The following is a 15,217-nucleotide window of genomic DNA, read 5'->3' as shown; positions in this document are numbered from 1 at the left end:
TTTAGTTTATGTAAAGTACAGTTTTTTATGGAAGGTACATGAACACTTGGCGCCTTTTTTTTACCTTTTTTTAAAAAGGTAGTTTCTACGTGATAATTAGTATAAATAAATTTTATAATATTTTTACAAATTATTTATTTATCATTTATATAAAGTATTGAATTAACAAAGAAACAGAGAGAAAGAAATACGTATATCATACCAAAAAATAGGAGAAACTTGTACATTTTATCAGTTTACTTTTCGTCTACAATTCTCGAAGTGTACGATTCGCGATATTCTTCAGTCATTTCCATCGGAAATTCATTCGAAACGTAATCGTCATCAAGTTTATTGTGAAGAAGATATCGTTCATGAAGTCTATCAATGCAGAGAGCAAGAATTTCCATTTTCTGGAAAACTTTTTTCAATTTTTCTAATAAGTCTACATCATTATAGTCTTCTTCTAACGTATTTGATATCTCATCTGTAATGTAATGTTATTTTTAATAAATTAATAACAGCAAAGATATATCTGGAATTACATTACATTAATTTATATTTATTATAAAAATGTCAAATGAAGAATCAAATGTATTTCTTTTACGTAATGTAACTACTGCTTCAAAGGATATATAAGAATTTATAATAATTGTATAAAGTAAAATATAATTTTTCAAAGCAATTTGACAAATAATATACTTTAAGTAATATACTTTTTAAATGTATTAGTTGACGTACCTTCTTGCCATGCTAAATCATCAGTCATTCGTTTCTTTCGATGATAATAATCTTCCGTAATGTGTGGATAGTCGGGATTTTGTAAATGTTCCAAGAATTTCCTTAAAACATATTGATCATACCATGAATGTTGAGATATGGAACGCATATAACGAATAATACTACAAATATCATTCCGGTAATTATTCTCATAAGAACTTTTTGATAAATATCGCGCCATAATATTTGATATTTCATTTTTAAATAGAGAAGTTAGATTCTTTTCCAAATTATAAAAATGTTCCAAAATTTCCAAAAAAGTTTCACTATTATCAGAAACTGAATAATCTTGCTCTTTATTGATTTTCAATTGTTCTTGTTGATGTGTGTCAGAAATATCAAAAAATATATTTCGTTCCTTGTTTGAATCGACGGTATTGGAACTGAATTTAGAAATAGAGGAAGATACTCTTGTGATGTATTTTGCTTCTTCTTCATTTGAATCGTAAAATGGGAAATTGTAAAATGCAAAATTTTCATCGCTATTTCCTCTGTCAGAAGGATCTATAAATGCCACATCAAATAAATTCATCGACGCGTCATTTGCACTTGTAGTGCTCTCTTGTAATTCAATTAAATCGATTATTTTAGATCTCCTATCCTGCAACGTTGTATCTTGCTCATTAAAATTTTCATTAGAAATATTTTCAATCTTTAATTGCTCATTTGCATCTTCGTCACATTGGGTATGTAAAAAAGTATCAAAAATATCTCCAAAATCAGTGACTTTCGGAATATCAGTTGGAGGTATTTCGGAAGAAGTAAAATTCCATTCTTCATCAAACTTAATAGTGGGACATTTCACCTTGAGAATACCCATTTTAATTGTTACCTCGCACTGACTTTCTGGAATAACGTCGTCGACATCTTCCTTATACGTATCCCAGAATAATGAACTTACCTCATCTGATTTTGATATATCTTTCCATTCAAGATCTGCAAAACGAGGGGGCACATTAAACCACTGAAATTTATCAACATTTGATGTCGAGAATTCACCATCTTGCATTGTTGGTTGCATTGATTCATCATATATCTCGTTTTCTATTATCTTTTCCTCTGACGAATGTTGCTCTCCTGTACTTTGCATGGTAATCACCGACGTATCCAAATAATCTTGGTTTTCGAACACAGACGCTGACATCAACATATCGCTATCATTTGTGTCATGTATATCTTCATTTCTTTTATCAACATCGTCACTTGACCTATTTTTGACTTGTTTCGAAATTTCTTCTTCTAATATAGGCTGAAAAGTAAAAGAATCTTCGATTGAGTCTTTTATTGGTGTATCAGAAGACTCGTAAAAAAATTCGTAAAATGGATACATAACAAAATCTAAATCTGTAGGTTCGAAACGTTTTGCTTGTTCATTGGTCTCATCAGATAAAGTACTGTCCTCATTACTATTATCTTGTACCGCATCTTTGATTAAATCGAAAAATTTCAGACCTTGCAAAGTTAAATCTGTATATCCGATTGCATTATCAGCAGAGTTTTCAAGATTTGAGGTCAGTGCAACATTAAATTCTGAACTTTCGGGATTGTTCGGTGCATCTAATGCACGATTTTCTTGACTTTTTAATATCAAATAATCAGCATCTTTAGTGAAATCATTTATGCTTTTGAATTTTTCTAAATCATTAACTACTTTTATTTTACTTGTATCTCGCAGTTTCTGAAGAAATTGTACATAATGGAGAAAGTTGTTTTTTTTGTAAGTACTAATGTCTTCATCAGCGAATTCAATCGAAGAAAATTTTTCTGGTACCGAGTTCTTCATAAACTTTTCATTGTGTACTAAACTTCCCGACAATAGTGTCTCTAATAATCTATTTATATTATATATTTCTACTATATTGTCACGTTGTACGTTATCAGAATTTTGAAAATTTGTTTGCACCATACTAGTTGCATCGGTTACAATTGCCTCGTTTTGCATTAAATTTTGGTCTTTCATAAATTCTGTGCCTTCTAAAAGATTATTTATCTTATCTATAATCTCAGACTTAACAAATATTGCTGGCATTTCTGCAATTGGACGTGACTCCTGTATTTCAGACAGTGATTCAATTACTGGTGGATATTTCTCCAGAGTGATACAAGTAGGCTCATTTTCCATTACTTTGAGAAGATAAGTCTGTGAGATCATGTAACAACCCCATCCAAAGAATAATATCACTTCTAATAACAATATCAGTTTGAGATAAAGTATGAATCGCGTGCAACAGTTGGTTTTAAATATAATCTTCTTTATACATTTTTGTTTCCCCTGATACAATCCTTCTTCCAAAAGTTCTATATTATCTGTATAAATTTAAATTTATATTTATTTAGACATTTTATTTACAAAATAATTATGTTTATATTAATAAACATATTTATTTAAAGACTCGACTACTAAATAAAAAAATTAAGTGCGTTTATTTAAATTGAATAAGTGTGTTATACGTAAAAATCCATATTGTACACAACAATTTTTCATATTACAACAAATAATTACTTTGTAAGAATAAAATAATAAAATAGTTAGAATAAAAATATATTATCGTATGAAGACCGTAAACTTTTAAACAAAACGTTTTAATAAATTTTTAATAATTACTATATGAGTAATTATCACTCTTTTACATTTAACATAATGACGCGAATAATATTGCTCACTTTCACTAATGCTCCACTGCTGCTTCATGTTGAACGAATAATCGTAAACTGAACGATCTTCAGAAATGACATCGTTAAATGTTCAGCACAGAAATACTAACTAATCTTGACCTGGTAAAATAGCAGAAGGTCGAGATAAAAGCTGTCCCCTTCTACATTTTTAGGTATGAGGAAGATGCTCATCGGGTCATCAATTATCTTTCCCGGGTCAACAAAGCTGATGGTTATGTCTTGTTGTTAACGGAAACTCACCTCATTAAAAAATAGATACAATATATGTTGTACAATTTTGAAATAAATTTTCTATATGAAGGCTATGGAAAATTAAAAAAAAAATAGATTGAATCAATTGCATTTATAAAAATTGATTTTGCAAACCAAAAATTGAAAACAATAAATTTTGTACAAATAACTGTATACATCAAATTAATTGAGCATTGTATTTTTTGCTCATTTTTTGATTGCTATATATATTGTCTAAAATTTATTATTAATTCAATTGAATTCAACAATTGCAGTTATTTTCATAATATATCATCATATTATTTTATAATACAGAGTAAAACTCCGGTATTTACATCGCATGGAGACGTCATAGAAGTTAAGAAAATAGATGTGGGGGTAATTTGCACACAACCACTCTATTATATACCTTTACATTATATTACTGTATTATAATTTCAGTTTGTTTACTGTTAATAAAATTACTGTTAGTTGAATAGATTTGTCAAAGTCGTAAGTAGCAATCATATATTATGAAATGATATTTACATCGCATGGAGACGTCATAGAAGTTAGAAAAATAGAAGGTGTGGAGGTAATTTGCATACAACCACTCTATTATATACCTTTATACTATATTACTGTAGAGGAAAGTCACCGATACCAATATACCGCTTTGTTTTTAGACAATATTTTTTAAACAAAAGGTAAAAATAAAACTTTAAAAACGTAATTACAAACTGAAAACTGTCTTCTATCAGATAGTATAAGCAATTTTTATAATACTATTTGCAATTTTTCAATAATTAATTTTTTCGTAAGTTAAGCAAAAATGAGCGTCTGACAAAATGGGCTTCAAAACTGACACAGTAGGCGGTAATGCTACGTATTCCTATTATTTTTCTTTTACAGGAATTATCTGTATAAAATACCTAATGAATGTATATAAGATTTTTCAGAATCATTTTACTTCGTTATAAAACATTTTTATTGAATTATATGCATATTTACTTATGCTGTTCTGCAAGATGCAAATATGTAACGCGATAGTTTTTCTAGAGTTGTTCCATATATGCACGATTGCCTTCAGCTCCAATTAATAGACTTATTTGACACTATAAAGTAACATTATAAAGATTAAGTTAGCTCATGGTCTGTTTTACGGACAGGTGTGGCGGTTTACGCTGCACCCCAATTTTAAATTAAAAATCGTATTATGAAAAGACTAAGAGAAAAAATAATATAAATAAAACTTATTTCGGAAACTACAAGTATTTAAAATGACAAGTATTTAATATTATCAATAATATAGTCATTATTATTTAAACCTCACAATTTGCAAAACAAAATCGTAAGAATTTTATTTTCGCATTTGTAGAATTCGTTTTTAGCTAATTTGATATAGAAACAAACCACAAACCTATGAATGAGTTTGTACTTCTTTAATTAGCTAAACAGATCATGATTTTATTAGTATTAATAAAGTGCAATAGTTAGTTTCCGAAAAATAAGGGGGTGTCACTTTAGGAGACCTATCGGCGACTTTCCTCTATTATAAATTCTCTATTATAAATTCTCTATTATAAATTCAGTTTATTTATCGTTAATGAAATTACTCTTAGTTAAATAGATTTGTCAACGTAGTAAGTAGCGCAATTATATATTATGAAATGATATATGATTGTGCTATGTTGATGACTTATCCACATAAAATGATTACTGTAGGAATTGCAAAAGGTTTAATGATTATTTGATGATACATAAGTGTAGAGGGATAGTAAAGAATAGAGTATAGCAAAATATGAGTGTTTAGCTCTTATATTCTTTGCTCAGCTTGATACCTTGTATATTTAGTGACCATATTTACTTAAAAAAAATAGAGAACAAATCTGAAAATTTGTTTCTACATATTTGCAAACCAAGGTATCGGTCATATAACTTTTCCCTAGGGCGGAAACATGAAAAGTGAAAATTTTTGTATTTGTTGCGTATATAAGATGTCTGTTAAAAAAATAAGCGAACTTTTTGAATTACTCGGCAACGGAGCGTCTTAGCGACGTACGGTTTGCAGTACTACAATCGTTATAATCTTTCGAGTAACTGGGTTTTTTAAAATTGTTTACATCTCGTTTAATTTCAGAGTTATTGCTATTTGAGTACAACGTGTTTTAGTGTTCGCAGTGATTTTCGCCTCGAACTGAATTTTTATTTTGGGAACTGATTTTAATTTTGGGAATAAGAAAAAGTCGCAGGGAGCAAGGTCTGGAGAAATTGGGAGAGAACAGTCATCTGATTTTTGGCACAAAACTTGCGAATTGACAAGGCTGAGTGGGCAGGCGCATTGTCATAGTGAAAGAACAATGAGTTGTCTCGCTACAACTGTGGTCTCTTTTTGCGAATTTTTTCGCACAATCTTTTCAAAACGCCATCGTAATACTGACGATTGATTGTTCGACCTTGAGACAAAAATTGCAAAAATTCATTTCAAGGCGAAAATCGCCACGAACACTAAAATACGTTGCACTCAAATAGCAATAACTCTGAAACTAAATGAGATGTAAACAATTTTTTAAAAGCCAGTTACTCGAAAAATTATAATAATTGTAGTTGCTGCAAACCGCACGTCGCGGATTCTTTCGGTTTTTTTCCCAAGGGTAAAAAAATTTATTTTGGAAAAATTCACGCGTGCTCGTAAAATCTACCACATTTGCTCTAGATTTTTTGTAAAGAAAATAATTGCGTATAGGATACACAGACATAATTTGGATAAATTAACAGAATTGAGGTCCCATAATGTAGGGTAGACCGGGGAGTAAAGGGTCACTTTTGACATTTTTTGCTATAAAATAAAGAATATTTAACTCACACAGATCGTGTTGATATTTTTCGAAACTAGAGTCCTTTAACTATAAAATACATGCAAGAAAGTATGCATATATACCCTTCATTACAAAGATATCGTAAATTTTACAGAGGAAGTTATTCGGCACTTCTTACCCCATATGTGGGGCAAGAAGTTCCACATAATGGGGTAAAAAGTACCAGTTATAATAAATTACGTTTGAACTATTTTCAGAGATAAAAATATAGGTATATACTAGAGAGTTTTTTTATTATAAGGTGGGTTTTTATTATTAAGAGGGTTTTCGTAACAAAATTATAATAGAAATATTTCAGTTTTAACAGAAAATTAAATTATTAATGTTTTCATAACCTAAGATAAACTTTGAAAAGAAGAAACAAAACTAGCACTATATCGTGCTCGAAAACAAATAAGAATAGTCTTTCCTCTTAACACTTGATTTTTTAAGTCATTTTGATTTTTGACCTTAATAAAAAATTAAATCAGTCTTCCAATAATGGATGATTATAACGAATTTGAAAAAATATTTGTTATAAAAAGATAATTAAGCGATAAAATCATTCGTCATCATTATTACAGTAATATAGACGCGTCGAATAAGCCTAATTTCATCGAAATCGGAGATGAAAGTCGCATTCTGAATAATTTATCTGTCTCTCTACGTAACGAACACCACTAATGCTAATTCTACGATGAGTCGATAATCGAAAGTAATCGGTAACGTTTCGTACTGTTGGTTATTGGTCAACTTCACTGATAAGATTATCGACTAGGATTATCGACTTGTCATAGAATCAACATTAACGAATACAGAGCAACCATGGCACTTTTACCCCAACAACCATGGCACTTTTTACCCCAACAAGTCACGTAAACTTTGCGGCATTGTTATTAAAAAACTATAATAGAAATAACAATTCTAATAATCACACTGTTAAAACAATTGAATAAGATTAATAAATACACTTATTTAATCTATCTAGGTGCAAAAATGATTCCTTCAGACCAAAATAACTGCGGCGCTAATATCTTACTTTTGGCTCTCAAACACATAAGCACATCCGTGCAAGTTTCCTGACGGTTATTAGGCAGTAACGAACTGTGTGACATAAGATTCTCACTCTTAGTTGACGAACTGCGTGGCGGAATTTTCTAGTGAATGCCTTATTATCGAGATACAAAGGACCTTTTTCCCCGGGGACCTTTACTCCCCGGTCTACCCTATTCAATAAAAATACGAAACATATACTGTTATATGTATTAACTTAAATTACTCTTCAGACTAGTTGTTAAGATTACATTTATTTTTAAATTAGTTTGTTTAATAATAAATAAATTTCACATCAAGTAATGTAGTATTGTAAACGTAAATATTAAAGTTAGCTCAATATTAATTTCAATATACTTGAACGAAGTATCTTATTTTAATAACATTATAAAATATGAGAATTAATTGTAATCTTATATCTAATTTAAACAAAATCTAACACATTTTGTAATGTACAGATTAAGACGAATCACATAAAGTTTTTAGAATGAAAAAAAATTATAAATTTTTTAATCTAACTGATCTAACCTACGTGATGTATCTATAGTAACCACTTGCGCAGTACAATACGCAGTCGTGTACTTATAATGCTTTGCTATGCACCATAGGAAGGTTAAATTAGATTTTACTATAAAAATAGAAGGAAAAATAAAAATTTTAACAAAAATAAGATTACACAACTTTTTGGATCACATTAATTTGATGAAGAACATTAAAAATTAAATAGCATGTTATATATATTGCAAAAACAACAATTTTTCCAAAAAAAACCAATTTTTCGGAAAAAAAAACGGGAATTTTTCCGGTTTTTTTCCAGCAACTTGAAAAAGGCGATTTTTTTTAAACTATACTTTTTTATCAGACCTCGTACGTATACATATATCACATAAAAAATTTCACTTTTCACGTTTTCGTTCTAGAGAAAAAGTTACATGGTTGATATCTAGTTTGTCAAGAATCTGTGCATTATAAAAAATGAAAACAACTCTAATTTGAATAAATTTAACTTTAAAAATTAAGAAATATAATTAAAATAAAAACAAATTGTATTTATATGAATGAATTGTAAAATATTTTCTGTAAAAATCTGCTTATTAATGTGTTTATATAAACATTGAGACGCTAGTTAGAAAAGAATTTCCCGTAATGTAAAAATAAAGGAGACTAAAGGACAATATTGAAAAATAAAGGACAAAATTGAGTTTTGAAGAAACAAATAAATCTAAAGGATATAGCTATCTAAAATAAAGGACTGGCCTTTAGAATAAAGGATATATGGTCACCGTATGTATATCAAATATGTTTGTACATATATATATATATACATACATACACATATTGCATTTTTTCCGGACGGGTGAGTGTCAAAGTGTACAAAGTGCGCAGATTAAATTCAGTGCACTAAATGCAATAAATGCATTACTTGAAACATGTACCTCATACCATAACACTTGAAATACATGAGATTATAATTATTATTTATTATTTCATATATACAGTATCCTCCATAAGTTTGGAAATATCCTACGTTTACAGGTTTGTAAATAATTATTTAATTGAAAAAAGATGAAATAAAAGTACATGCTATTAAAATATGGAATTTTAATTAAAATGCGATTCATACAAAATCTGATTTTTCGGAGCCATCTTACAATTTTTATGAAGTCTGAAATCAACTTGCGACTCAAATAGCTTACCACTTTTATAGAAACCGTTAAACTACAATTAAATGACCTGTTTATATATAACGAACACAAGGGACGTTGCAAAACAAGTGATAATATACATATAAACAATAGACCAAAGCACAAAATTCAATCTTGAACGCTTCGATGCTGTGAAATGATTGTCCAACATATTTTCGGCATGTACAAGCTTATAGGTGTTCTAGATAAATGTTTATTTAGACGTCTTACGAAGTATTTAAACCAAAAACATATATAGATCGCTGACATGTAATAACTTTCCTGTAAAACGTAGGGTGTTCTCAAACTTATGGAGGATACTATATATATATGTATATATATATAATTTTTATTCCCTAATAAAACTATGTCAATATATTTTATAAATATTGTGTTATTTTAAGTCATATTTCTAAGCATTATATATTTATAAATTTTGTGTTTATAACATTGAAATATGGTAAAATGATATTTAATATTATTTGCGTAGCCATTAGTACAGTATTATATCATTGAATGTACAATTAATATTAATTGTAGATACTTTCGGCAATGACACATAATAAATTCATATATGTTTGCGCTGTAATATCCGAAATCGATAAAACCCTTGGATTTTTGTTTGATATCGTATTATTCAAAAAAATCTTAGAAGAAAGTTAATATATGAATTATAAATAACAATTACTGTGTAATAATTAATGATAATAGTAAATAAATACGTAATAAAAAGCCTTAATAAAATCGTATCTCACTCATATGTGTGATTTTAAACTTGAATAAGCACTATAGTAATTTGACCGACGAGGACTGCAGAGTAGTGGGAAATACCATATGTCGTCCTATTAAATTACTAGAATATGTCGTTGTGATGCATATTTCGCATCCAACACCGAATGTATGCCAGATAATATTAACGTGGCACAATTTTGCATGTAATGATATTGAGGCATTTATATCGATAGAATTTTGGTCCTTTTAAAATAACGGTGTCAGCTATATTCGGAAATCCATTTATCATGAAGGAAGACAGAGTTGTACGAAAGGCACGGTTGAATCTGAAAATAATTGCAAATATTTTAGTAGTAAGTGATTTTAGCAAAGAACCCTAAACCGCATACAATTTTATTCCTTAGATAAGTTAAATTTGTTTTCTTAGTTTTATGTTACAAAAACAATGTGAAATAAACTTGTATGTACATTAACAAATTCTCATAAAAATTATATTAATTTTTAATTCTACAATTATATTAATTTTTATTCTATAAGAGAATAAATTTATCAGAACTAATCGAACATAACGAAGAATACAAGAATTTTGCATTACTGCTTTAGAGCATTAAAACTTATAAATGTTTCCATGTTTTTTAATATTTTGTGTACTTTGTATCACTTCCGTCTTATATTATGTCGATATATTTCAAATAACATACATCATTTCAAAGATTATTTTCTTGATAACAGAACAGGTGTTCCAATCGAGATGATATCATGATACAGTGCCGATCGTATATTCCAAAGAACCAAGTATAAAATGTCTAAACGTTACTCTAGTAAGGAACAAATATAAAAAGAGATATAATGTATACAAGAAAAATAAACTGTTAAATATTTTTTAATACTATATAATACACATATAAGTGTATGTGTACTATACACACATAAACGTATACACAAAAGGTAGAGATAAAAATAAATTTTTATAATTATTTTAGAAATAGCTACAAGAATAAAATAAGGTAAGCTTCATGAAAAAATATACAAAAATAACTAAACAAAATTTTCTAAAAATATTTAAATTACAATATATACAGAAAAAAATTATCAGTAATTATTATCTTCTTGATAATATAATAAAATTTACAAGAGTGAAAATGCCTTTTATATTTTATTTAGGAACGGCACTGTTCTTAGATTTGATAAAAGAAATCAACTTGATTAAACTTCATTATTGAAGACATTGCAATAATGTACACAAGTTCTAAAGATGCGACAAATTCAGCAAGCTGTATATATTTTATTGTATTTACATTTTTTCATCTGCAATGGTAAGTAATACATACAAGATTTGCATTATAATAATAAATTTGATATATTATTACATTTACTAAAATAACTGTGTAAGCGTTTTTCTATAATAGTATATTTTATATAATATAAACATACTATGTAATAAATTATTTTACGTTTAACGTCTACGGTTTAATATATATAATAAGTTATATATGTTAAATTATGTTAAGTATGAGATAAAAATTATTTAATATTAAAACAGAAAATAAAATGTTTTAGTGTTCACATTTAACATTAATGTTTTATCAAAAGAAAATATCAACAATACAGATGATTTAATGTGGATTAATGAATGGAAATGCAGCTCTAATAATGATTGCACAGCAAAAAACAGTGTATGTAGTAACCGATTATGCCAGTGTGCGCCTGAATATATTTTTAATACCGATATGACAGCTTGCGTTAAAGGTAATATTGTTTCATCGAAACTTTATTGTTTTATACTTATCATACTTAATTTTATGTGAACAAAGAAACTATCGCTACATTTCACAGTTGCAACTAGATTATATGATACATGCGAGGAAACAGTGCAATGTTCGTCTTATCTTCTAAGTGGTGCTAAATGTATAGAAAATGTCTGTGTATGTGGTCCTGGTTACTATTATGTACACGGTAGATGTAATCGATACATTGGTGAGCAACTTTTTATTCTATTTTTTATAATGTTAAAGATGGAAAACACACATGTAATAAAATACTGTTAATTTATAGGTTTATTTGAAAAATGCAAGCAAAACGTTGACTGTTATGTGAATGCCGATTTTGAAGCAAGTATTTGCGATGAAGGAACTTGCAAATGTAGTCGTGGTTTTTATCAGCGCGAATATCGCACTTGTCGAAGAGAGGGAAAAGGTAAAAATCATATTTACAATGACAATACACAGGCTGAATATAGCACTATAATACAACATTGAAATATTATGTTGTGTAATATATAATATTATTTGCGTAGCCGTCGGCGATGAATGCACAATTGATATCGATTGTTCTTTCGACAACGCAACGTGTAATAATTTCATATGTGCTACAAAATATACCAATAAAGCTGTTGAACTTTCGTCTGATATTATATTAACAAAAAAATTTTTGGGTAATGGTCAGTATGTGAAAATTGTAACAAATGTACAATAATTTAAATGTAAAATATTAAAAAATCCTTATAATAATAAATTGATAAAACTGAAAATGTCTCTATACATGTGTATGTTTCTAGCAGGAACACGAATAGGCAGTAATTGTACAACTGACGAGGACTGCAAAGTAATGGAAAATGCCGTATGCGATCCTGCTGGAACATGCCGTTGCGACCGTGCACATTTCGCATCTGACACAGACACCGAATGTATCCCAGGTAATATTAACGTTGCAGACACTATTTTGCAGATGATGATATTCGAGCATTTATGTCGACAGAACTTGGGGAGCCCTGTCAAAATGACAACGTCAGCTACATCCAGAAATCTATTTGTCGTGAAGGGAGATGGAGTTGTTCGAAAGGCACGGTTTCATCTAAAAATAATCGTGAATGTCTTAATAGTAAGTAACTTTAATTAAGAGCTAAACTACATACAATTTTGATAAATTTTCTTTTTGTGTTATAGAATTAATATAAAATAAATAAACATGTATATGTAAAAAAATTTCCATTCGCATTAAAATTGATATTCAATATTATCTTATTCAGCGACCAGAGAGTATATGGGAAATTGCCACCTGGACGAACAATGTTATATCTTTGGTCCAGATGCTGTATGCAATAATAATAAATGTGTATGCAATGAAAATGTTTCTCATTATATGGAGAGTGAACTGTTTTGTTGGGGAAATACAGCGATCGGCCAAACTTGTAAACAAGATCGAGACTGTTACGTGAAAACTTTTAAAAGCAATTTAACATGTAACGTTACATGCGGCTGTCCTTATGGTACCCGCTTGAGCAAAGACAACATGAGTTGTATAGGATCGACAGGTGAATGATTATTATTTTATTGCCTCTTAATAAATTTCATTAGGTAGCTTTTGAAAAAATCTTTGCACTAAATCTTAGATCTTGGAGGAGTTTGCGAAATAAACAGTGATTGTGCAGTGCCCTCTTCCATTTGTCAGGAAGGAGTATGCACGTGTGCTGAGAACTATTATGAATCATATAAGCAATGTTTAGCAGGTAATATCTTTTTTATCAATTCTTATAAAAATATTAATTTTCTTTTTAAAATAACGCTTTATTATTATATATATATATTTATACATTTTATATATTTATGTATTATATATTTATATATGTATTTTATCTTGACACTTCTGAACAAATTACAAATTTTAAGGAATGATATAATACGTAAATAATTAATGCGTAACTAAATTTTATAATCATTAAAAGTAGCAAAATAATATTTTTATGATGCAGTAATCAAATTTTAGGTATCAATGCTGATTGCACTGACAACGAGGATTGTGCACCGGTGAATTCCATGTGTATTTCAAAGAATTGTTTATGTAAACCAAATTATGTGTCTGTGTCTATTGATTCATGCATGCCAGGTAATTATTTATAATAATTTAATCTCATAAAGAAAATGTTGCTAACTGAAATTTTCATGTTTATATTATTAATAACGGTATCTTTAACGTTTGAACATTCTAACATATATATTTCTAGTATCATTGTTTGGCAAGCCGTGTTTACTGAACATTCAATGTTCCGTCATTACACCGGGCGCGATTTGTGCGACTAATGAACAGAGCAATGATATTGCAGAAGTAATGGAATTAATAAGGATAACAGAAAATAAAGTTTGTAATTGTAGCAAAGAAGACTATTACAGATTCGGAAACTGTTTTAAGAAGAAATGTAAGAATAATTTATGCTAAATTAACTTCTTTGTAAAAATTATTTATTAAGACATTGATATATTTTCGCAGTCCTCGGTGAAACTTGCACGAATTTAGGAGAATGTTATGAAAGCTGGAATCAAAACAGAGTAGTTTGCAGAAACGGGAAATGCGCATGCATTTGGGGCTACATGATATCGAATGGTGTTTGTGTAAAACATCCGCAAAGTTCACAATTTTTTTTGAATGGTAAGTAACCTTGACTCGGTTAAGTGTCGGTTAATAAAAAATTTTTTCACTGTGTTTTATTTTCGCCCACGTTAAAGCAATATACAATAACAAGAACCTTTCTCGCGAGCGCATAAAAATCTTTTATGTAGTAGAATAATGTGCTTGCAGTATTACGAGTCGCGCATTCGCACGCCAGAACTATTTGATAGCTGTATTGTTATTTTTGCGATTAGCATTAATATGCTTGCAACGAGACATGGCGCATAATCTAGAATAGACTTTTTACCGGTACTAATAAAAAGCGTGGAAAGCAGTGTTCTATCGAATTGCTATTTTTCTAACACACAATCTCGAAAATAAGTTTAATAGTGCCATAAATTCTATTATTACGTAAAAATCGATAACGGTAGAAATAGCTCTCACTTTCCAAGCAATGTTTTGACTAATAAAACCTATTTCTGTCGTACCTCTTTTTTATCACTATTCAGAACAACTAGAATAACAAATTGATTAAATTGTGCTTCTTTCCAGGTGGTGCAACTAATGTCATATCCAGGGGACTCTTTTTAATCACATCTTTTATACTCTCTAGTAAATTATTTTAGATTTACGAAAATTTAAGAAAATATTTATAAAAAAGACATAAATATTGTACAAAATTGAGTAAATTGTATTATTTGTTATTACTTACAAACATTTTTTAAATAAAAATGTATGACAAAAGTTAATCAATTTCGAAAATTAGTTTCTTATTTTTCTAATCAAAATCAATTAATCTAATCAATATCATCAAATCTAATCTAATCGATATCTGTATTATACACAGAAAAACTAAAA

At 28.8% G+C, this 15,217-nt stretch overlaps 2 protein-coding genes across 3 annotated transcripts; one reads left to right on the top strand and one right to left on the bottom strand.

The window, feature by feature from the left end:
* Positions 1–196: 196 nt before the first annotated feature.
* LOC108769480 (uncharacterized) lies at positions 197–3,497 on the bottom strand. Of its 2 annotated transcripts, XM_018520499.1 has the most exons (4): positions 3,424–3,497; positions 2,126–3,066; positions 721–2,008; positions 197–466 (listed from the first exon to the last, which is right to left on the bottom strand). In XM_018520499.1, the coding sequence occupies exons 1-4, from the start codon at positions 3,449–3,451 to the stop codon at positions 237–239; spliced, it is 2,487 nt and encodes an 828-aa protein (XP_018376001.1). In that variant the 5' UTR covers positions 3,452–3,497; the 3' UTR covers positions 197–236. The 2 variants fall into 2 exon arrangements, with proteins under 2 accessions (XP_018376001.1, XP_018375999.1); XM_018520497.1 differs by having other exon boundaries at positions 721–3,066.
* A 7,731-nt stretch (positions 3,498–11,228) lies between these two features.
* LOC108769471 (prion-like-(Q/N-rich) domain-bearing protein 25) lies at positions 11,229–14,985 on the top strand. Its single transcript, XM_018520484.1, has 13 exons — positions 11,229–11,289; positions 11,534–11,722; positions 11,810–11,950; positions 12,029–12,169; positions 12,270–12,413; positions 12,534–12,668; positions 12,731–12,853; positions 13,002–13,286; positions 13,365–13,481; positions 13,739–13,858; positions 13,977–14,168; positions 14,240–14,398; positions 14,912–14,985. The coding sequence occupies exons 1-13, from the start codon at positions 11,229–11,231 to the stop codon at positions 14,983–14,985; spliced, it is 1,881 nt and encodes a 626-aa protein (XP_018375986.1).
* Positions 14,986–15,217: the final 232 nt, after the last annotated feature.

Source organism: Trachymyrmex cornetzi, unplaced genomic scaffold (genome assembly GCF_001594075.2).
Source record: "Trachymyrmex cornetzi isolate Tcor2-1 unplaced genomic scaffold, Tcor1.1 scaffold908, whole genome shotgun sequence".
NCBI classification, from domain to species: domain Eukaryota; kingdom Metazoa; phylum Arthropoda; class Insecta; order Hymenoptera; family Formicidae; genus Trachymyrmex; species Trachymyrmex cornetzi.
The sequence above is the reverse complement of the archived record's forward strand: the minus strand, read 5'-3'. Positions and strand labels throughout refer to the sequence as shown.